Below are 23,983 nucleotides of genomic sequence, written 5' to 3'. Positions count from 1 at the left end.
TTGTTTAATGGTAATACATTTTTGACACCCTCTTGTGGTGATTATGATTACACTAATTAGAAATTGATGCACATTCACGTTGAACAAGAAGTGTGAGAACTTGGAGATAGAAAGACACATTTATTGTTAAGCTGAGTCATTTCTGTGTCAGGGGCATACACATTGTCCACATAAACTAAGTAAACAACTGAAAAGAATAAAGGTTCATTCTTTACTACCAGATAGGCACGTTCCAATTATTTGGGTATAGCAATATTATTCATGAAGAAATCCTTTGCTAGAAAGTAGATTGTTTCAGAAATCAAAAGGATAGCCTCTCATTACAGATCTGAATATGCAGTTACACAATTTGATGAAACATTCCCACAGAAATAACAGAGTAATGGCATTTAGCATTCACAATTTACCACCTTATCTTTAAAAGCGATCAAACTGTTTTCTCTTGGTGTTGAAATCAATCTGTTGCTTTTTACAAACATCCAGTGCTCTGAAACAATGTAGCAAAGATGAAACTAGAGAGAATGTACTGTATTTTCTATTACGCAGGTACTATATATATATATTTATGTGTATATAAAAGGTTCAACTCAACTTCCTTACACATGGGTTGACTTCATTAATGTAGCCATCGCAGGCCTATTACTTTGTCTCCCACCTTCCTGCTATCAACAGAGCCCCGTCCAGATTTAGTTAGAGAAAGAGTTGGAGGAATGTGTGTGAAGTTGAGAGTCATTTATTTAACACTTCAACCACCCATTCCATGGCCCTTGTTCAGATGGTGACAGCAATAGTGGGCTAGACATGATGTGAGAAGCTATCACTGGGGCAACTGAAGCAATGTGCCCTGTCCAGATGGCAGGTAAGTGACGTTGCGGGAGCGGGAGAGTTGTAAAGCGATTTCCTCGGCTGCCTCCAGCTTACGCAGCTCTACCAGACCATCACCAGCCTGCATCAGGGAGTTGGCGATTAGCAAGGCAGCCTGGGAATCACCCTCTGCTGAAATGATGGCCGCCTGCTTCTGTTGCTCTGCCTAAGAGGAAAAGAACATTTTGGGAGCAGCCTTCACCACAATACTGTAAATCAAAGCAATCTTCCACCTTTCCCCAATAGAGAGTATACTGTATACATAGACATTTCTGAAAAAACAAGTAGAACAGGGATGAATAGAGTTTTAAAATAATTACCTTTTCTACAATGAAACGTGCCCTCTCAGCCTCCTGCTGAGCAACCTGCTTCATCTCAACAGCCTCTGTGAATTCCTTGCCAAAGGTCAAGTGTGTCTGAAAGAAAACAAAACAATTTCTCAAAAATAAAATCCAAGTAAAACGAAAACTTTGACAGGGTTGCAGAATTTGCCAGCATCTTCATACCAGTGAAACGTCATCCAAGATGAGGCCGAAGGTGTTGGCTCTTTCTGTGAGGTCCTCACTGACCTGACGAGACACAAGCTCTCTCTGGGTAATGAGCTCACCAGCGTCAAACCTAGCCTGTGGAAAAATAAAAACGATGGAGGAATCAGTTTTTAAGAAAGCTATCACTCATTAGAAAAGTTGTCATCTTTTGATTTGTAACTACTCTTGAATGACACTTACCACCACAGACTTCAAGACCTCTGTGGTGATGGATGGGAGTACCCTCTCATCATAGTCTTCGCCAATACTGGTGAAGATGCGTGGCAGCTGGGTGGTGACCGGCCGGAAGAGGATACGCAACGTGATGTTTACATTCTGCAGATCTGTGGGGGGAATTTTTAAAGTTTTAATTTACTGCACATATTAGCCTACAACTAAAAAAACAAAAATGGATACAAGTCCATTTTGTACACTATAAGTTGCATTGATAGGTCATGTTTGCAAAATTTGTAAATAAAACATTAACATTTATAGCATTCTTTATTTGAGAATTCAGATGTTAGCTGTGCCAGCTTTTCCTTTTAATACCCAATAGCATTTTCAAGAGGATGTGGTATTCACAAAGAACAGATACAGCTTTCTGAGGTTTAAGAGACCTGTTCATGAGCAAAAATAAACAGAAAACAGTGGTTTAGTCAGTGATCGATGTACCTTTGCTGCCTGTGATGACAGGGACGTTACGTGGACGGGAGCGACAATCAAAGATGATGGGTTTCTGAACCCAGGGAATGAGGAAGTGGGTCCCTTCACCAACAACAATCTCTTGCACTCCTCTGAACCTGTCAAATATCACAGCCTGGTGCCCTGCATCAACTAAAGAAAGAAGTATGGTTAAACTCCAGGCCAAAAAGTTTGTGTTTTCAACATTACGGTTCTAATTGTTTCAAAATTAACATTTGAAATGCATTCTGTCTAATTCTTGTTTTATCAATGTGGGATTTTCTACAACGTGTACTCTGTATGATTGTGTGGGTGACAAATAAACTTTTATTTGATTTTGTTGCAGATTGTTGAACTTTCCTGAACAACATGTGAAATTGCTGTAGTTTAATGTAAGTTACAACACACTTGATTTTAAGATAAGATAATATAAGATGTACCTTTATTAATCCCCGTGGGGAAATTCAGTGGTTTGTATGTTTAAACAGATTAGTGAGTCAGTAAGATGTGTTATTGTACACAAACTAGCTTACCTAACGAACCTAACCACTTACTGTATGTGTTGTCAGTTATCCAATTGACCAACACTCACCATTGAAAAGGGCGGAGTTTACAACACCTCCACCAATGGCAATTGCCAGCCCCAACTTCCCAATAGACTCGAACAGCTTGGCCATGACAGCAACTCTCCTTCTAGCCATTAAATAGAACAACAAGTTGATATAATTATTACACACAGTAAACCATTTATGCATTTAAGACAGTGTTTAGAAAGCCATTTGAATCCCTCTTATCCAGTACTATTTGGCCTTGCCCTATGCTGAGAGATGACAAGGCTGTGGGTGTTAGCTAATGTAGCTTACCAGCTAGCATTAGCGTATCAGCTAGCAGTGCACTGAGAAGCTAGCAAGCTAAACTGACTAAACCCAACACTGTAGCTTAAGGGTTTACAACATGTTAATAAATACCCATAAAATATTTGAAAAACCTTCAACTAGAATAAAGCGCGTATCAGCACAGTCAGCAGGTGACAGTGCGCATGTTAAATCTCGTTGATGTAAAGTGGCTGCTCGTGTTCGCAACACTTTTGATATAACGAAGTATATATACAATAATCCTCCATTTTGTTTTGTAATCACAACCATGCATACATTTGCCTCTAAAATTAAGCATTTACAGTGACATTGAGACATTGCATGTTATAACTCACCTCAGTTTTGTTCAGATGTCTGTGACCTCCACCGACGTACGTACAACACATGAAACATCTGCTCCACTGCGCCTGCGCAATGCATGTAGCAACCTTACGTCTGATTGGACAAAAGGTAGGTCTCTTCTTCTACTACTCTTCGAAGAGATTGATAATCATTGTAATGTGCATTACTGCCACCTACTGTCTTCAGAGTCTGGGAAGAGCTTTTCAACACATTTTTAAAAACTAATTTGGAGTTTAATCACTTTGCTCTTTACACACAAGTGTTTTAATCTTTTCTGTGTGTAGTAAAGGGTATTATTCGTTAGCACCTTGTGCCTTGTTTACAACCGGGCTATTAGTCAATAACCCCATTTATCATTCACTTTTCATGCTTTTTCATTTGAGGGTGTTCTTTAACTTTGTAACTGCTGTCATTGTAATTTACAGAACTTGATTCAGCTAAAGCTAAGGCAATGTAATTTCCTTCCAGAGATCTATTATGTGTGCCTTTTTTTTGTTAAGTCCTGCAAAATGCAACACAAAGCACGTACGGCGTGTGCAATACACATTATTAGTGATCAGTTAGTGACTGTGAGATCAATTATAGAATTGTTTGATCTATTGTTTTTAATTTGTAGTTGTGTTCTTAAGTCAAATACAAATTCTTAAGTATACAGAGTACTCTTGTATAGTAGTTTATTTGTTAAAATTATAGGCCTGCATTCAAAATCCCACCTAATGCGCCAAAAGTAAAAATATGATATAATCATATGCATCAAATTATTAACACTAAAGCAACAATGTGTAAGTACCATGTCATGGTTGTAGTGTATTAAGATGGAGCTAGCTTTATTTACTTTATATAGGCTCAAATAGAGAAATTTAAGCCAGAGATTCAAAATTAAAATCCTCTTAAAGGGGTCACAACAAAAATCTAATGGATCAAGAGAAGACAATCGTGTAGGAAAGACGAAAATGCAGCAGTAAAATAACTATATATACTTCTGAAATGGTTTAAACTGTGGTCTTAAATCAAACTTCTACCTCAAGTTTTCCAGCCTACCGCCTCTTGACTGCACATGCACGCGCGCGCGCACGCACGCACTGTAATACACTACGCACATACTTGTGATGCGCAGTAAACAGCACTTGATCGCCCCCTAACGCGGACATGATGAATAACACATTACTTTATAGTTTCACTTTTCCTGCATGGCTTGTAAAGTGTGACGGCCGTTGAAAGACAGCGAGAAACCGCCGTGAAACGTTTGTAAGGTCAGTTATCTCTAGAAATCTTCAAGATATCCAAGATGTGTTGTAGTAACAGCGTCGGCAGCAAACGGAGGATAGATACATCGATAATGCGATAGGCAGATTTGTTGGATTTTCACTTCCTTGACACTCAACTCTGCAAATATGTCTTTCCTGCTTGCGTTTACATTTATTTTTGGACTTCCTATAACAACAAACACTCGATGTTTTGCACATATGTTACTTGATGGCTGGAAAGAAGGCCAAAAGAGTTTAGATTGCAACTCAATATTATTAACGTTACAAAATCGTGTGTGTGTGTGTGTGTGTGTGTGTGTGTGTTTGTGTGTGTGCGTGCGTGTGCGTGTGTGTGTGTGAATTTCATATTGCAAGAGGGGATTTGAACAAAAAACACGTTTTCTTTTCCCACAGAGTAGATATATATTAATAGTTGCGGTATTCAAATAATCCATTATCGTATAACATAGATTATGTCAATGTTTTAAAGAAAACGCTTCAGAGGAAATTGAGAAAACACTCTAAAAAATCTCAGAAATTCAACAAGAGTCTCATTGTGGAAGGCACCTGAAATGGACGTTTTTGAATGTTGATGTAGTGTCTAGGTAACCCCCAATAGAGGGTGCTATATTATCACATATCTCCTCCTCCCTATCTGCAGGGGTGCGGTCCGTGAATGGTTGAATGATACTGTGGAACCACATTAACATTTTAACGAAGAGTCATTGTGTTTGAGGTTCTTCTCTTCATTCTGTTGATATTTGCACTCACCGTTTCTGAAGAATTATGTAGTGGAGTCACTCTTAAAATCTATATTTTTTTCATTGCATTGATTTTCCCAGCAGATGGCAGAGCCGGGCATGACTGTTAGGGTGAGTTGTCTGCCCGTAGACATTGAGGATAAGAGGCTGAAAGACAAGCTACTCATCCACTTTCTGAGAGCCAGGAATGGAGGAGGGGAAATAAACTCTGTCACTATTGTCAAGACAACGCCCATCTCTGCCCTCATCACCTTTGAGGACAGTGGAGGTCAGTAAGATCAGGGTGTGTGCATGTCCGTGCATATTAATTACAAGGAGGGGGATTCTTCTGAATGCTTATATTATTCCAGTACATATACATGTTGGTGTGAAAATACTATCAAGGTTTCAATACAACGTCAAATGCTTCTACTCTGAAGTCTTAAAATGTAGTTGTTGTGAATCGCAAAGGACTAGTAACATACTTCACCACTTTGTCTCTTTCCAGTAATTTACACTAAGCTGAAATGTTTACATGTAAGTCAATGGAGTAGCCAATGGTTAAGAGCTTAGTCAGGATGCTTCACAGATTGAGATTGATTTCTGTCTGATGACCCCTTTCAAACAGTGGCACAGAGAGTTATTCAACAAAGCCCACATCTTCTGGACGTGGATGGGAAGAAGTACAAAGTTGTTGTTACTGAGAACAGTGAAAGCCTGGACCCAGACAAGGTATACCCAAGAAGAATTTCAAAAGATGTCACCAAGTGCTGAATATACGGTAAAATCAATGCATTTATTGTTGTTTGTGTTCTTTCATCATCATAGGTCATCTTACGTTTATCAGCAATTGTTGATTACAGCCAGCTTCCTGGGGGATTTTTGGCACTGTCAAGCCTTCACAAGAGCCACCCAGATATCAAGATAAGCTCTGATGCTACTAAGGAATTATGCACATTGCATGGCACCTATTCCAAAGTCCAGGCTGCTTTGGCACATCTGTTTGGTCATCCTGGAGGCCCACAATCAGCAGAAAACAAACACTCAGATCAACCTGCTACCAGTGGCTCCAGGTCTGTTCCGATAGCACATAAGCTTCAAACTCAGGAGTCAGCAGATCTGAGCAGTAAATTGTTTAAGCAGAGAGAAAAACGAGAAAAAGTTGACATTGGCAGGCCTTCTGATGATAATAACAACTCTAGCTCACGTAAACCCCTGACACCCGGGGTTTCTGGCCTGGAAAATAAAGACAAGACAGAAGGTGCAGTTGTGCAGCTTCCTGGGTATCCTACTGCATCAGGGGAGGACTTCTCACTAATTTTGGATGCAGACATGTTCGAGTATCTGAAGAAACACTGCAGGAAGGAATACCAACATATCCTTAGTCGGTATAGTGTTGATGTAGTTGATATGACAAATCATGGGTTGACTACTCTGTTTCTGAAGGTTGCAACTGGAGTGGGGGAGGGTGATAAAGATCAGAAACGCCTGAAATTGGCAATACAGGCAATAAGTAGGCTTTATCAGGAGAACGAGACAAAGATCCGTCGAGGCCAGCTCTCCAAGAATATCCTGCCTCCCAGCGGTGGACTACAAAAGGCCATGGAGAATTTAAGTGTCAGATTTCCTAAGCTTCTTCTGAAGGAAGATGACCAAAATATTTACATTATTGGGAGTTGTAGTGATGTTGCTGAGGCCAAGCAGTTTCTTCTCCTTGACCCCATCGAAGCGATGGGTAAAAAAGAGAATGTAGCCAGTCTTCTTAAATATCCTTCATATTCAGGTTCATCAACTCATGCAGATGAGCTTAAAGTTCCTGTGATGTTGTCCTCGACTGTGGAGTCTTTGGATGACAGACTAGAGCTGCTGAGGTCAGAGGAGGATGAGAGGAGAGCTGAAGGAGCCAGAAAGTATAAACTAGCTGCTCGTTTTAAGGACTCCGGGCTTGCTTCATTAGGCAGCCGACAAACTGACTTCAACTTACGAGGGCTCTCATCTCCCAGTAGACAACCACGCCTTGGGCCAATGTTAGGGCAAGATGTGCTGTCACAAACAGCAGGGATTTCTGGTGAGACTGTCTCCAGAGCATCAGCCCAAACCACTGGAGAGGACATCTTGTTTAAAAGTGAAGATGCTTTGACTTCACCTGCTTCTATGCAGAATAAAGCCTCCTTAAACTTGCATTCCGTTGATACCCCTCCCAAGTATTTAACACCCCTCCTTGGCACGACCAGTTTGTCTGAAGGCTGTCCTCTTCCACCTGCTGGGTCTGGTTCCACCTTGAAGCGAGCCAGTAGTTTCTCAGGAACGCCGCAACTGAAGGCACAAGTTATTGGTCATAAAAGAGAGAGTCAAGACGACTCTACAGTACGAGCAAGGGGCAGGTCCTCAAGCTTCAGTAACAAAACAGGGAGGGACAAGCTTGAAGTCTACAAGGAGATTACAGTTTCCAATGTGATGTGGAAGTATATAAAAGAGGCTTACAAGACCCGAGTAGAAGACCTGACTTCTGATGTCCTGATGAAAGAGATATGCTCAGGGGGCAGTAGTTATCTGACTGTCACCTTGAGAGGGGCAAACTCGTCCAAAGTGAATTCATGTCTGCTTGGTTTACAGATGCTGGTTGATTCAGTTAATGTAGACTTTTCTGTGCAGCAGCTGCGCTTGTCAGAGCTGGGTATCACTGACACAGCAGATGAAACCTTGCAGGCTTGTTGTGCTGAGGTGCGGAGCCGCTTCAAGAAGGTTACTTTGCAGATTTTAAAAGAGAGCTTATTTCTTCTCGGCCCAAAAGTGTTGTGTTCTCAGGTAGGTGCGTCTTTGCTTGAGGTATTTACTGGAGATTCGGCCCAGATATCTAAACAACATGACCACTTTGACTCCTCTACCCCTGATTATAATCCATCCACTTTTTTACAAATGAACAAAGACCAAAGTATGAGCCTGCACTGTGACAGTTATCCTCAGGTGATGCTAAAGAACCAAACAGGCAAAGCAAATGGGACTGACAGTCAGGAAAGAATAACAAACCAGAGAAGTTACTTTTGTGAGACAGATCTTGTGAATGGAGCTATTAGTCAGCCGTCATTGAGGAAAGACCCTGTCATTAAAGAGAAAGTGAAAATTGTACGTACATTGGACATTGATGGACAGCAGACTGAGACATTTGTCAACCACTCTAAAGCAGCAAATGATAAAAGTTTTAGTCATGTGAATGATGTTGAGTCAACAACAACCCCTGCTGATGAAGACCTCGATAAGCAGGAGAGAACTGTTCATTCGAAACAGAAGGACAGTATTCAGCAAAGACAAAGCAAGATCCCGGACCCAGAGGAATCCAGATCAAATCCAGAAGGGTGCATCTGTGTGTGTGGTGAGAGTGAGATGCTGTTGAAAGCTAAGTGTGGTGCTGCCATGTGCTCAAAGTGCCTGGACATTGTACATGCCCACTGCAGAATTTGTCATGAGCAGACATCGCAGGGCATCCAGGGTAACATTAGCTACTCTAAAATATACATCAGCCTGCCAGGTCACACAAAAGACTCTGCCATCAAGATTGCTTACACCATTCCTGATGGTATCCAAGGGGTGAGTAATTTATTTTAAACTCACTGATAATTGTTGTAGCTGATAAAGGACTTCCTGGAGTTAAAAAGGATCCGCAAATTATATTATTATTTTACCTCAGTTTAAGTAAAACATATATGGTTTTCCAATGTTATGATATTTGACTTAATATCTATAGACTTTGTTTATGACCATGGTCTTTGCTTTCTGCCTTACCAGGAGACTCACCCTTCTCCTGGAGAACCATTTCAAGGGGGTAACTTTGAAGCCTACCTTCCTGACAGCGAGAAGGCGAGGAAGCTGGTGCCCAGGCTGAAAAAAGCTTTTAACCAAGGACTCACCTTCACAGTGACAGCTAAAGACACAGGGGCCAGGGTCGATTGGGACTGCATCCCACACAAGACCAGCATACATGGAGGCAAATCAGGGTTAGTGTGGAAGTCAAACAGAGCTGTAGAGTTAAGGCCACATTCGTCTGTATGTACCTGAGCTCAACATTTATCTTTTTGTCTCTTTCAGGAACGGTTACCCAGATTCCACATATTTGACTCGCTTGTCTGAGGTCTTGGAATTAAACGGGATTGAGGAGCAACCAGCCAAGTCTTAGGAACAGCAATCTTCATAAACTATTTTATAATTCAAAAAAGGTTTGATCACAGCCATTTGCACTGTTTTTGTGTGGTGAGTAGTTCCACTCATTTACTTTTTTGAACAAGTTCATGATGTTTGATTATGTACATATATTGAAATATTTTTAAGCTAATAGAGCTATAGCTCTCACTATAAAAGTGTTCAAAAGAAATCTTCTTTTGAACACTTTTATTACGATCGTTTTTTTATATAGATGATTAAAGTTATCATTTATCAAACTGACTGTAACAACAAATGGGACCAATAAACTCCATATCTCAATTTTGTTTAGTATAAAAAATTGCATACTGTTCTGTGTAGTGTGCTAGTATTTTATACATGTAGATATACATTTTATACTGCCATTTTAAGGATCATTTAATTAAGAAAAAAACAAGATATTCATGGACAATTGGAGTAAAGACACAAATGTATGACTTAAAAATCTCTGTGTCTCTTCAACTTGTTTACAATGGGCACAGAAATAAAAAATCACATCTGAAGTTTTTGTTATGCTTTTTTTATTAGTCCTGGAAAACATGTAAGGCATATGGTAACATTACACACTGAAGCGTTACAAGCTCTAGAGGCCATGTGGACAACATGGCACCACGCAGTAAACCCAGAGTCAAGCACAGAAGCAGCATCAATTCAAAGGGTTTAAAAAACAAAGTTGAGAGTGTTTGCAACAAGGAAAAACAACATATGGAAGGACAGAGTGGAGGAGAACTACCTTAGAAATCAACCTGTTGGGTATGCTTTGTTGAAAATGACCATTGGTGACTGAAATCTAACAGGTTAGGGTTGGCGGGATGTGACGTAAAGTGAGTTTCTGAAACATTCCCAGAGAAAGGTTAAGGTGTGTCATGAATGGTCCAGTTGGCCATGAAAGTGCCCATGCTGAAGGCAAGGACAGGGAGTCAGGGGGCAGTGGATTGGCTTCAGTTGACAACTTGATACGACTGGAAGGGCCTTCTGCCTCACACCATGCCACTACATGACTACTTAACTATCATGGAAAGAGATTGGGAGCTGTACATAAAAATATGCCTTGTTTTCTGGTTGACTAAACATGCATGCTAGTACTGTACATGAAAAGTCCAGCACAGTTGTACTTTTGTAGCAACTGCAATGGTGCTGTAATGTAAAAAATACTGCTAAGGAAACAATAGCCGCAGGTTGATGTGGTTGTTTGGGTTCTCAGTGTGGATGGGTGAACGTGGCCCACAGAGCCTCGCCTTTTGACTCTAAATACTAAAGCTTACAAAGAACATGGATGGCCAGACAGTTTGTGCAGTGATATAGAATAATGTGTGTGTTAGTAAATGCTAAATTTAGTGGTTTTCTACATGATTTGCTGTTTGGAATGACCTGAGAAACCATATAAAACATAAAGAAGTTCACCTCAAATCTGAACAATGGGTGCCTGTGAGGGGCTTTTGATAACCAAGTCAAGACAGCCAAAGTATAGCTATCAGAAATACTACACTTATAGTCTTGGTTTATCAATAAGTAGTAACAAATCTAAAACTGCAAATGTGTAGAAACTTACCACCTTGTTTATCTTTACTTTGAAACACAGTTTTTCTCCTGTGCATCTCTGAGTTGCTAAGCACTCTTGCATAAGTGTCTGGAATGACTGGGAAACCATTTCAAGATGACGTTACACTGCAGCTTCCCCATGGTGGAAGTGCACTCAGGCAACAGTCCCCCCCCAAACTGATTGAGTTCATCTCAAAGGCATTTTCAGCTTAGAGATTATAATAGTTTTTCCACATGCAATTGAATTCATGCAGTTTCAAATTCCAGATGTCAAACTAATGTTTTATCTGCTATGATTGTGTAGGGAGAGAAAAGGGGGGGCGACTTAGAGAGGAATTTTGGACTGCGCCTGTTGCACTGGCCAAGAGGCTCTGCAGATGCAGCACAGGAAAAGAGGAACGTCTCTTATAATCTTTGAGCGAACTGGGATCAGCTGTGAAGCGGAAATGTTGTGTCTGGTTCAGGCCAGAGCTGAGCTATGATCAGCCAATAAGCCTGGTTTTTGTGCAGCTGTGTTACAGTATTGGCATCCCTGCACAGCTGTGTGAAAACATCTGCTCCCTCACTTGCTACACGAGCCATTTGGAATGAAACTGAAAGAAATAGAAATCCATAGAGAGAATTGTCATGGAGCTTTTGGCTTGGAGGAATTTTGCAGATTTGTGTTAATCTATATGTCTATTGGTGGAGTTTTGAACCCTAAATGCACCACGCCCAGTCCCTTTTCACTGTGATACTAATATTATGGTTGTAAACGCTTCAACCTGTTGTGGTCGAAATGATTTGAGAGCTGGTAAAATACAGTCACAAGGTTAAAAATACATAGGTAGGTGCCTCGGATTGAGGTAAGCTGTGCAAGGAGAGAGGTGCAGTGCAGGCCTATACTTTAGCAACACTGTAACTGATCAAAAACTACAAATTGAGTTAAACCTTTTGTAAACTGCAGCAGAATACTCTCAGCACCCATGGCATTGGGCATAAACTGACACGCTGTGATGGTTCTTTTGTATTTTCACTTTTCTTCAAGGTTGATGGAATTGCATCCAAAAACAGAATTTCCTTATTATTTGTTGTTATGCACTGTAAATATGCAAGGCATTGACAGAGGAATATACATACAATTTGGCACATATGGTTCAGACCAACCTAACGTTTTCATCACATTTAAAAGGAGTGCGGGTTGGCAGGTCCCCACATAAGAGAATGATCTTTGAACTTTAAACCCTTGGATAACAAAATAGACAAACAAACGGAAATATAAAGGTAAATTAAAATAAAAACGTAAAACATCTTCTTTTTTTTTTTACTGAAGCGTTTGTTTCTCACATGGCACTCAGAACAGAAGCACCGTCCACAGGTTCACAAAGGGAGCCCAGCAGATTAGAACAGAACACTAACCAGAGGCTGACAGGACACAGTCACTCCCCACACCAGCGTGGCTGTCGCACTCCGGCCCGGTGCACCCCACCCTGCTCCATATTTTACCTCCCACAGTCAAGGATGGATGAATGCTTTGATTTTAGCTGCCACCCAGGAGAAGTTGGCCCAGGCAGGGACTGGCGGGCTGAAAAACTAGAGGACCTGTTTGTCTGTTTCTATGTCTGTGTGTGCCACCTGTGCTTTCACTGAGCTTCAGCAGACACTGGGAGTGGATGATGGGAAACAGGCTGCAAACCTGGAGCAGAATCAAAGCCTGCGTGGGACTGGAGTGCGACTGCCATGCTTGTAAGTGTATTAAGATCAGCGAGCAGAGTGCAAAAATACTAATACCAACTGTCCTCATAACACAGGCCTCTTATCAGACAGGAGGGAGAGATAGAGTGAGAGGGGAGTGTTTGAGCTACATAATACTGTAGCAGAGTAGTGTGAGGGTGAAATGGGGCAAGGGTAAGGTGGGTGCTTTTAAAACCTGACAAACGACCTGAGGACACACACACATCTTCACACACAATGGCACACCACACACAGCACATGAGGGAGGCCACTCATGCTAACACAACAACTTTTTTTCTTTTCTTTTTTTTTAAAACATTTTGTTTTGTGTTTTTTACAAAGTCACTAGTCACCATCTGAGTCTCATACACTGGGGCCGGGCTCACAGACAGGCAGGTCAATAAATGTCTAAGGTTGATGTTGATATCGTTCTACATGAAATATCTAGAATCCACCCAGTGGGATTTATGAAGAAATTCAAAGGATTTACTTCAATGACATTACACCAGGGAGACAAAATGCATACTAGCCATTAGGGGAACGGTGCTCTGTTTTTGCAAGCACACTGCTAATTGCACAATCCTATTATTTCAATTTCACTGGTTTGAACATACTGTTTTGATGTGCCAAGTTTTTAATCATTAAACACTGCTGCAGTTCTTAATTTTATCATCAGAAATCCTCAATTTGTCTTACTTTTTTGGAATACTGGTCGAATATAGAGTTAGGGAGGCAGAAAAGAGAGACACAGGGAGAGGGAGTCAGATATATACAGACCACAGTGCCTTCTCTCACGAGCCTGACGCCTGTTGCTATGCCGACCATAGAGAGGGAAATGGAAAGAGGAGGGAGAGAGAGTAGAGACAAGCAGGGGAGGCAAAGTATGGACGCCAGCTTGAATTGAATTCTCCTCTCTCAGGTCAGGGTGATCGACAGGCGAGCGGTCGCTGTGAAAGGAGCAGAATGCCATGGAATGCCTCGAGGAGGATCAGGGAGGAAGAGAGCCCGATCCTGGAGAAAAAAGGACTGATATTCACCTTCTTAACTTGCTCATTTTGAAAGCCTAACTGTCTCAGCATGACAGTGCCTCTTTTCATCACATTGGGTGTGTATGCCTGTGTGTGTATTTGTGGCTTGTTTGAGCAGAAACAAATTCTCTCTTAATTGGCACTGCGCACTTCTTGCCAACAGTTGGTCAGCTAGAAAAATCTGTAACTAAGGAGAAGGAAGCTGAGCAATGATTTTCTGCCTCCCTATTCAAGACTGCACACAGAGGCTCATTATGAGGGAAATTCATATTCAGGCAAGTACAAAACTGCAGCCACTATATTAAACTTCACTGAAATGTGGTGGGAATGCATGCATACTGAGCTTTCTCCCTGTCCACAGATAACGATACAAGATATATCAAAGCTAAGGCGATATACATAGGAAAATATCGATTCATTCTGGGGAAATTCAAGAATGATCACCAATTAAAGGCAACACTAACACTATTGTTAGAGCAATCAAACATCATGATCAAAACCATGATGCAAATATCTGCAGGGGAGTCGGGCTGCATCAGCCAATTGCAGGCTTCTCTGACTCATCCTTCGTGACATAACTAAGCACTGGACACTAAGAGAGCATCGTGTGTGTGTGTGGGTGTGGTTCTCCGATTCTCTGCCTGTCTGCGGGTCCGGCCCGTGGATGGGTCGGGGGTGGGGAAGGGCGTTGGTGGTGCTGTGGGAGGTGGGGGGGGACGCAGCACAGAGAGGGGAAGAGATGAGGTTGCAGGTGGAAGTCAGTGCAGACCAATTTAGCGCAGTGGGAGTTGAGGTGCGGAGGGGATTGGGGGTCGAGGGCGGGGCCGAAGTGCGAGCATGGATTACAGTCGTCAAGGAAACAGCATTATGCCCCAGGCCTGGAACATACCCACAATCCTCCACAGATCTCTTGTCTTCGTCTGTCCCAACAGGACACATCTTTTGAGTGTTACTTTTGACTTCTCAATCTATCTAGGTACTTTTGACTTCTCAATCTATCTAGGTAACTTTGGCGCTTACAAGGTGTTACAAGTGACTTTTTATTTTAAGGCAAGAAAACAGGAAGGGAGGGGGGAGGGGGAAGCCAGGCCTGAGTAATAACTGCCATTGTAGTGAGGTGGGGTAGTGGGTGGAAGAGATATATACGATTGATAGTGGTGTGATCATTTTGTAATAATCTACCCTTCTAAAGCCTTCTAATCCTCGCTTACACTACGCCCTTACCCTCTCACCCCATCCATCACCATCTCCATCCCCAGGTCCCTCCTTCCCCCAACCTCACCCCCTGCTCCCAGGACACAAACCCCCCGCTGATCTGCTTGACTATCCATCCTTCCCTCTCACTTCTCCTCCTTGCTAGGCTCTTCCTTCTTCTCCTCTTCCTTCTTCTCCTCCTTCTTGGGCTCCTCTTTCTTCTTTTCATCCTTCTTCTCCTCCTTCTTGCCATCGTCCTTCTTCTTGTCATCCTTCTTCTTGTCATCCTTCTTCTTGTCCTCTTTCTTATCCTCCTTCTTGGGCTCCTCCTTTTTCTCTTCCTCAGGCATGGGCTCTGTGTTGAGGATCACTTTGCCGATGTTGTTCCTCTCCTGCATCTTTCTCATGGCATCGCCCACCTGGAGGAGGGAGAGAAGGAAAAAGATTGTTATTTAAAGTGAGATCAAAGAGTGAAGGGTGGAAGGAGGGCAAGGAAGATTTTAAATACCCCCATCATTGAGGAAAAACCGTGGGAGAGCACACAATATTAGCAAGTGTCTCGTCCACTAACACATATCCACAGCAATAAGACACATTACACATTCTGCGCCTCTAATCTTCTGTTTTGAAAGCACAGAAACACATTTTCCAGACTCAAATATAACTTTAATATGCAGCATATGAGGAACTTCATTTGTCTAAAGGGGACTTTAATATTAGTTTAGCGGAAATGAACGTGTTGCAGCAGGAAAAAACAAAGAAAAAAAGAAAGCAGAAGAGTAACAAATAAAATGAGGGGAATCACATGTACTGCAAATAGAAATGTTTTAATATCAGAATCAAAAAATACTTTATTTATCCGAAATCGGGATGTTTTTTCATTAAAAATAAATATACAGATAGTAAATAGTGCAATGTATAGTGCAATGTTGCAATATTATATTTTAGGATGAATACAATGGGATTTTTATGATAATAAATGGGCAGGAATACAAAAAAATTATTTCCTTTGAACTCATAATCTTATCGGGCAATGCATTTATGTTAATTGGAAAATTATATCATCCCTGGATTAAAATGCATTCATCATTGTGCATTAATTTTTCTGTACCTACTGAAAATGACAACCAAATAGCCTCCACCTTTCTTTCCTCAACTATTTTAAGTTGAGGAAAGAAAGGCAGAGGCTTTTTTGGTGGTCATTTGGTTGTCATTTTCAGTAGGTGCAGAAGAATAATGATGATGGTTCTAATTCATTTTTGTGAAATTGGGTGTGACCCACTACAAATGAATTAATAAAAAATGTTGCTAACAGATGGTGCTCATTATTTGAGGAGAACATTCAAGTAGGATTTTTGCATTGAAATTAAATATTCTTGAATCAGTAAATCAGATCATTAAGAGTGTTTTTTTAAGTGTTGTTTTAATCACAAAAATAAATAATTAGCACACCACAGGGTGCCATGCACATGTGTTCAAAACGTCACCTACTTTAGGTGTCATAAATAAGTGGACGCCTTGGAGTCCCCCAGTGAGCAAGCAAATTATTTATTTGTTTTTTTAAGGTCTACTCACTTACTGCCTAGCGCCTTCCTTCCTCTCTGTTCTTGGTTTGGATGTGCGTGCATACATGCACGGTAAGTGCTTGTTCATTACGAGTTAAAAGTATTGTCATTTATGAGGTACTTAATCTGCCTATGGAAGATTTGTATATATAGTCAAACATTTCTTTAGTTAACTTGTAGAACGTGGAATAATAATGTTTCAGCGACAAGCTTAATATAATAGAATAAACCATGTCACATCTAGGGATAGACACTGGGTTGACAGCTGATCAACTGAGCCCTATCCAATGATGGATCGACCAACTTGTCCAACTGATAAATTGTCATCAATACGCTGAGGAGACCAACCCCACCCTACTCTTGACCACGAGCTCTGTCCACTGTCGTTACCGTCTCCATTGCCTCGCCCTCCCTCCTTCCTTCCTTCGATCCCCCTCTCCGTGCGAGGCAGGCAGACCACCTAACGACCAATGCCACGGCAACAGGACCATCTCCTAGCAACGTAAAGCCTCAGCTCAATTGTGGCCCTGACGATTCAGCTACATGGGAAATAGGGGGGGAGTGTGGGAGCTAGAAGTGCAAGGGAGGAGGGGAGCAACTGGTGTCCTTCGCATGAGAAACACACCTTCGTCGGTACTGAAGGGGAGGGAAGGGCAAGTCCGGGAATCCTACGAATCATCTTCAATGTGAATGAAAGTCACAGTAAGAGCGACTGCTGCTCCTCTGACTACTCCACCCACATCCATCTTCCACTCTATGAAATCTGTTGACCTTTCTGACTCCCAGGAATCTCGGATTGGAGCGTGCTATTTGCGACTGCAGAAGCGATGACCGTTATCCTCTTGGTTATCAGTGCGTATGTAGATGAGTAACCACAAGAAATTACAGAGCAGAGCAATAATGCTTATTTTTTTAACATTGTCCAAGCATGTTCATTGATTATTGGAGAGAAAAAAGAGGGGTGACCACAAAGATTGATGAGAGGCTGCGATGGATGTGATCAGGGTGTGGCATTTTTTCTCAGCTTGTAATAATCATTGTTTTATCTGATAAATATCACAGTGATCTACTGAATCAGTTTTTTTGTCTCTTAAGCTGAAACTTCACAGCCTTTTGCCATAAGTCAGACTGAAATATACATTTTTTATCCTCTGTGTTTCCACGGTCCTTCCATGTCTCTTTTTCATACATCAGGGCCCCTCCCAGAGACAGACCCACACACTGACTAAAGGATGTCACCATAGCAACACGAGAGAAAAAGCAAAAAAGATACACTGGGAGGAGGGAGAGGGAGAGGAACAGTGAGAATGAGAGAGACACAGAGGGAGTAAATAACCTAAAAAGAGAGAAAGAGTCTCTTATAAGACAGATGGAGAGGCAGAGAAAGAGCGTCAGATGGCGGAGAAAGACAGCGGGTGTTTCTCTCTGGCCAAAGTAACGCACGCCAAAATACTGACCAGTAACGGCTCTGACAACAGAAGATGTCAGCCTTTGACAATCTCTTTTTCTCACACTCTCTATTCATATCTGTTGGCAGTGTTAATTTTGTCAGCAACAATCTCACTCTGTCTGGCAGAGTGAGTTATGAGACGCAGCGCTTCTTGTGGACAAACTTCGCCTATTGAATGTTGAGCGTTATTGAATCTGAGAGCCACACCCAGCTCCTGCAGATCCTGGTGCACAAACCGGCGCACACAAACCCACCTGGCTTTCCCTTGAATTCCGGGTCACTGTTTTGTCAGCACAAAATATAAACACAAATGGATAGCGTTCAGGTGTAAATGCACCCATGTCACAATAAATCATCTAGTCATACGGACTAAGCGATGCATTTAGCCGGCACAAACAACCAAGCATACATAAACCTGAAAGCCACAATGGCATTAAAAATGGTCATGTAGCTTTTTGAGATTAAAATTCAAGCACTTTCAAGGTGCCTAAATCAAAAAATGTTAGACTCCTTGAGACATAAGTCTTTGTTTTGTTATCTTAATTGTTCCTAATGCAATTCCAAGAATAAAATGTGGTTACGTTGTTTACCCATAGTCATCAATGTGTATTTTGGTCATTTATGTCGACAGGATTATTTTTTTCAAATATGAGAAGATTCACTTGATTGTAAAAGAAAAATAAGAATGCTGAATATAAACCATTTACGGTATCTTCAAATTCAAGCATATTCCTTACCTTAAAACGTAATGGTTACAATGAAGCATTTAAAAAAAACTTTTAAGGTATTATGCAAACCCTGTGCTTAGTTGAAACATCTTTGAGTATTGAATCACCCTAAGAAGCAATTTAAATATTCACTTCAGTACAAAGATGTTTTTTGATCGACTACATTTGTTGTAAATTGTGTGGAAAATATCTTCTGCAATGTTATAAACATTTTTGTTATTCTGATGGAGATCAAAGTGTAAAGGCAACCACACCCACCTGCTCAAGGTGCCAGGTGGAGTCAATGTGGGGCTTGACCTTGCCCTGCTTGTAGAGATCCAGGATGGTGTTCATGGCCTGGGTGATGAGCTCCGTCTCTCCGTCCAGGTAGCCCAGGTGGAAACCACACACAGACTTGTTCCCCTGGATCAGGCTGAGTGTGTGGATGGAGAACTGATGGTACCAGTTCTTGGCCACGGCAAGCAGGTTCTTCTTTTGGCCCGCTAGCATGTTAGCCGCACCTGATGGAGAGAGGAGAGACAGATCCTTAGTCTTTGTTACATGGAGAGAAAGGGTCCTCTGGTCAATTTCTAAATCTCTGTGTATAATTGATTTACTGATGATGATCTGGTTAAATGTTATATTCAATTATCTGCACACACTCTTACTTTCTCTCTTTTCTTGTTTTGATCATCACATTATCACATTCTGTTTAATGTAAAACAATGTTAGTCAAGGTTAGGTTAGGTTACGTCTGTCTTCCCTCCACCTCTCTCTCACACTCAACTACACCTTCTACACTGAAAACCACTTTCAGCACTTCACTGTCACCACATCCCCTTCCTGTTCCCTCATGCTGTCCCTGTCTCTTTCAGGGGAAACAGGGGACACAAAGCATGCTCTGAGAGAACAGAGTGGACCGGCCTGCTACATTCAGACACATTCCAGGTTTCGTGTGGATAGAACGCCCCATTGTTTCACCATGCATACTTCTAATAAGCTGGACGAGAAGCAACCGGCACGGAGGGACCGGGAGGGTGGATCCAGAGAGGGGGAATGAGCGAGGGTGGGGGGGGTACCATGCTGAGTAGTGGGTTTTTGTGCAGCATGCAAAGGCAAGGCCCTGTTCTTCATGGATGCCGACCCCGCCCACTGTTGCATGCATGCTGGTTCCAGATTGGCATCGGCACAGAGCAGCAAGCGTAAAGGCCCTCCCACAGATGACACACAGCACACTGAGGACATGGACCTCTATTGAGAGGTCACATAGCCCACCAGGAAGCAGCTTTATTCTCTCTCTGTGGAGACCCACAAGTATTTATTGTACTTAGATCTTGTGGAGGTCCAAAATGGCTCAATTTGAGCTACTTTTTCAAATATTTAACAAAATGTTAAGATATTTCCAAACTGATTATCATGGCCAGAAACATTTACTGTAACACTACTTTAAGAGTGCAACTCATCTTTACATTGTGGGTTGTGTCTCTTTGTTGAGAAATTCATTACACGCAAAATACGAATGTAGGAACTTCGTGAGAGAGTCTGTAACATGGAAAATGACACACACAGATTTGAAAAAGGCAATCAGATAAACCAATGTATAAAAACCCCCAAAGGACTAATATTAGCCAACAGAATGTGTTGGTGGGAAAATCCCTATTTGCAATAAAGTTAAGTTATACAAAAAAAAAAGAAGGAATTACCAGTTCATGCATATCTCTGTTAGCTGCTGTTTTTTTCAGGTAACTACCAATGAACTCAATTTAAAAAGAAACCTCTGTGTTTCCTACCAGGCTTTGCAGCGCTAACAACGATTAGTCAACCACTAAGAGTTGTCCCACCGCTTAGCCCCTTGCGTACAATGTGTTGAAGCGCTAGCCAGTAGAAGTGTTATCAATGTGTGATGTCACTATGTCATAGAAGTTAACAAAGGACTACATTCTAGGCGTTTCAGACAGGGGGGAGTGTGCGGAGAGAAAATCCCTCTGGCATGAGCTAAGGGATTTTAGCCTTTGCTGACTATTAACATGCACAAAAGGAAAAACCCAAGCATAATTGGTCCCCTTTAACAAACACCATATTTGGCATTACATAAGAAGCACTGGGAACATCAAAACTTGGCGAGTAACATTGGTTGGAAGAATGGTGAAATTGGTAAGGGTTAATCCAGATTGACTATTCTAACCCAAATCTAATTAACTTTTGGAGGGGCTGTGTTGTGTAAAAGAGGATTCAATGTGATTTCTGCAGCTTACCATAGGTGATAAGTTTCCCCATTGGCTTCAGCAGGTTGTAGGCCTTATGGGTGTCTGATCCTCCGAGAGGGTCCAGTATTATGTCCAACCCTGGAGCAGGAGAGAGAAGGGACAGTTATCACTGGTGTGAATTCGGCGGTAGCAGCCTGCCAAGTCTCCTCGGCAGCCTCCTCCACATGCCAGAGTTCACTGGGAGTAGCGATTGTAGCCAAGTTGTGCCATGTTTACACGAATAGAAAACCATATGTATGCCAGAGAGGAGAGGAGGAGAGTGGGATAAGATCCTACTTGTTTTATGTTTTCTCATTCTTGTCACTGATAAGACAAGAGGGAATAAATGTCTCTCCGCCATTGTCCATTACATTCCTAGGTGGAAAGAAAAACCAACCAACCTCGGAACAGATGGCAAGGAATAGCAACTGAACTATGTCTTTGTGGCTTATTATTGTCTTGCCATATAGCCTCGGCCTTAATGATGTTCCTCTCTGCCAGAGGGGACTCCTCAAATTGGGCTACTCCTCCTTGCTCTGATAAACCTTGGTTCTATTGATCGTGGGAGGCTCACAGCAGGACTCTGCCTAGACCACAGCCCAGATGAATTGACAGAGATCCAAAGACGGATGGAAAGGTAGTGAGCAGGGCTGCACATTGATCTAGGCTTCTAACTAGACACATTCTGTCCAAAGTGTCAGCCCTCGCTTGCTTCCTATCCGTCTCTGTAATGTCTGTCTGTCTCACTCCATGCTACAAAGAACAGAGACGGGTTGGAGTGGGGACTATAAAATGAGCATAAAACGTCATTACCATCTCCTTCCTGCTAGAAACACAGCAGTCAGCGAAACAAGGAAACAAACAGGAGCTGGATGTTGTTTTATTTTTGGAGTCCAGGGCTACATTTCCATAAAACTCTGCATATACTTTATTGACGACGATGAGAATCCAAACAGTCGCAGTTTATATTTGAGTTTACTTTATAGGAATAAATGACTCAAAAAAAATATCATCTCACTGACTGCCAGCAGTTTGTTCAACACGCTTCTCACTTTGTTCAACAATTGCTGCAGCCTCACAGTAAGCTATTGCTTTTTGCCTGTGGGAAACTATATCGATCTGGACTATTTGCTTTACCAAACAATTTTGTTGATAAGCATATGTATCAATGTGAGGCAGAAATGTTTCTTTATGGTTACTTACAAAATCTGTCCAGGGACTAAAGATGAAATATAGCCTCTTGGCTAACTCTGGCACATTGACAGAAATTTAAATAAATCAAATCTCAACTTGCATTCCCTTTGGGCCACTTAACCAAATTGACAAAGAACAGGGGCCAGTGAAGATGTTCTGGGCTTAACCTGGAATGCTGTCTGGGGGGTCTTCTACTTGCACTTTTCAATAATTTTTTTTAACAAACCTTCTTTGTTGGACTATTTTGATGCCATGTCTGATCTCTGGCACCCTATTCAGATTTAAAGTATGACAAGCTCCCATTGAGAATCAAGTTGTTTTTATTTTAAATTAGGAAATGGTTGGCGATTTGGCTCACGGGTTGTACATTTATTTTCACACCTGTAAACTTTGATTATAGATGGGCTACTCTGGTCCAATTCATTTACATTATTTAAAATCCTTTTGACACAAACTCAAAATTTTGAGCATTATTCCCAGTGCTAATAGCCAGTTTTCTCACCTTTCGGATTGATCTTGCGGACTTCCTCCACATAGTCCTTGGTGCGATAGTCGATGGGATGTGTGACTCCACCCTGGCTGATTGTCTCGTGCTTGCTGGCGGATGCCGTGCCGAACACAGTCACGTCCTTCACTGTGTTGCAGAGCTGAGTGGCTGCAATACCCACACCACCTAAAGAAATAGAGGCAAAACTGTGAACATTTTGTGTAAAACTCAGGACATGAACAGAACAGAACGCGCCCAAGGAATCTCATTCCTTCTGTATTTTCTACCACAGTTAAATGTGATTTCCATCATTTATTGTTCCAAACAAGCCAGTCAATAACAGCTTGGATGTGTTTTCCTCAAGGGTATGTAAAGAGCGAATTAAACACAATCACATTACCCCAACTGGCCTGGGGAGAATAGATGCACACACACACACAGAAATCCAACTCAGGAGAAGGTAGCCATTGTAGCTAAAATGTCACATCAAATTTTTTGGGTTCCCTAATTCAAGAAAAAATTTCCAAGGACAAAAACATTTAGCTGTGGTATCTATTTTGTTAGGAAAAGAGACCTGGATGACGTTCTATTGCAAATTACATAAACACAGCTCCCCAAAAACTGTGCCAGCTGAAAACAAAATGTGCTACATTATGTTGCCCAAGATAACTTTTGAAGACAAAATGCTGTGAGACCGTGTGCCTCAGTGGATTTTTTGGATATCTGTGTTTGTGCCTGCTGTATTTGAAAGTGTGTACATAGTTATGGCAAATGCCTCAGCCAATGTTTGTTAAGGCTGCCAGTGCAAGAAGTAATAGGTTACTGATAAGCAGTGGCTTGTTTGAAATGGAGGCTGACATGAGGGCTTGAGCCAAAAGGCATCCATAAAGGTCATTTATGCCTGACCAACTAAAGAGCACGTCTACTCTGATACCGGAGAATAAAGCAACACAAAACGTGATCATTTACATCCATGTTTAATGGCATAGCTGTGCTGCCAGATTGGACAGGTTTGGATTAAATAAATGAAGAAATAATGAGCTGCTTGCTTACATATGCAATTAAACCCAACATTTAGTAAGCACACCTAGTGAGATAAAGAAAAACAGAAAGAGAGGCACATGCACAGGAAGGCCTTTGCATGTTTGATTAGACTTATGCAGAAATAACTCAACAGGAAGATATTTTTGGTCTGGCATACTTCTGATTGTATCATGTGACAATCAAAAAAGGGTATACTTTTATTCTTATAAAGCAATAAGAAACACATATCACAACTGATTGTAAATTGCACCATTACTGTGAAACCATGTTTGTCCACAATGTAAACTTTTCACAAGACAGGAAAATCAACCCTGCTTTAAGCTTTGTGACAATGCATTGT

General features: G+C 41.6%; 3 protein-coding genes across 4 annotated transcripts in view; 1 reads left to right on the top strand and 2 right to left on the bottom strand.

Annotated features, from left to right (window-relative positions):
* Positions 1-100: 100 nt before the first annotated feature.
* On the bottom strand, positions 101-3,408 carry phb (prohibitin). Its single transcript, XM_063904857.1, has 7 exons — positions 3,283-3,408; positions 2,665-2,765; positions 2,064-2,225; positions 1,593-1,735; positions 1,371-1,487; positions 1,185-1,280; positions 101-1,030 (listed from the first exon to the last, which is right to left on the bottom strand). Exons 2-7 carry the CDS (start codon positions 2,747-2,749, stop codon positions 818-820), a joined length of 816 nt encoding a protein of 271 aa, XP_063760927.1. The 5' UTR covers positions 2,750-2,765; positions 3,283-3,408; the 3' UTR covers positions 101-817.
* Positions 3,409-4,418: 1,010 nt separating this feature from the next.
* Positions 4,419-9,976, top strand: si:busm1-163l24.3 (uncharacterized). Of its 2 annotated transcripts, none has more exons than XM_063904853.1 (6): positions 4,419-4,542; positions 5,382-5,565; positions 5,905-6,008; positions 6,105-8,864; positions 9,063-9,271; positions 9,363-9,976. In XM_063904853.1, exons 2-6 carry the CDS (start codon positions 5,382-5,384, stop codon positions 9,448-9,450), a joined length of 3,345 nt encoding a protein of 1,114 aa, XP_063760923.1. In that variant the 5' UTR covers positions 4,419-4,542; the 3' UTR covers positions 9,451-9,976. The 2 variants fall into 2 exon arrangements, with proteins under 2 accessions (XP_063760923.1, XP_063760925.1); XM_063904855.1 differs by having other exon boundaries at positions 4,454-4,542; positions 5,379-5,565.
* Position 9,977: 1 nt separating this feature from the next.
* Positions 9,978-23,983, bottom strand: part of vat1 (vesicle amine transport 1) — a 28,910-nt gene continuing 14,904 nt past the window's right edge. Inside the window, exons 3-6 of the mRNA XM_063904856.1 lie at positions 22,615-22,785; positions 20,928-21,017; positions 18,952-19,193; positions 9,978-15,369 (exon numbers count right to left, since the gene is read on the bottom strand). Of these exons, the coding sequence (XP_063760926.1) occupies positions 15,097-15,369; positions 18,952-19,193; positions 20,928-21,017; positions 22,615-22,785 (776 nt within the window). The 3' untranslated portion in view covers positions 9,978-15,096. The remainder of the gene's footprint in view (positions 15,370-18,951; positions 19,194-20,927; positions 21,018-22,614; positions 22,786-23,983) is intronic.

The sequence above is a fragment of the Eleginops maclovinus genome, chromosome 16 (assembly GCF_036324505.1).
Source record: "Eleginops maclovinus isolate JMC-PN-2008 ecotype Puerto Natales chromosome 16, JC_Emac_rtc_rv5, whole genome shotgun sequence".
In the NCBI taxonomy this organism is placed as follows: domain Eukaryota; kingdom Metazoa; phylum Chordata; class Actinopteri; order Perciformes; family Eleginopidae; genus Eleginops; species Eleginops maclovinus.
Note: the sequence above shows the minus strand (reverse complement) of the source record. Positions and strands in the feature narration are given on the sequence as shown.

What these genes read in the sequence shown, in the direction of transcription:
- phb (XM_063904857.1), bottom strand. Translation starts at nt 2,749, where the DNA reads ATGGCCAAGCTGTTCGAGTCTATTGGGAAGTTGGGGCTGGCAATTGCC. An exon ending in AAACTCCGCCCTTTTCAATG is followed by an intron (nt 2,226 to 2,664) that starts GTGAGTGTTGGT and finishes TTCTTTCTTTAG; the next exon opens with TTGATGCAGGGCACCAGGCT. An exon ending in AGGTCTTGAAGTCTGTGGTG is followed by an intron (nt 1,488 to 1,592) that starts GTAAGTGTCATT and finishes ATTTTTCCACAG; the next exon opens with GCTAGGTTTGACGCTGGTGA.
- si:busm1-163l24.3 (XM_063904853.1), top strand. Translation starts at nt 5,382, where the DNA reads ATGGCAGAGCCGGGCATGACTGTTAGGGTGAGTTGTCTGCCCGTAGAC. An exon ending in CACCTTTGAGGACAGTGGAG is followed by an intron (nt 5,566 to 5,904) that starts GTCAGTAAGATC and finishes CCTTTCAAACAG; the next exon opens with TGGCACAGAGAGTTATTCAA. An exon ending in AAAGCCTGGACCCAGACAAG is followed by an intron (nt 6,009 to 6,104) that starts GTATACCCAAGA and finishes TCATCATCATAG; the next exon opens with GTCATCTTACGTTTATCAGC.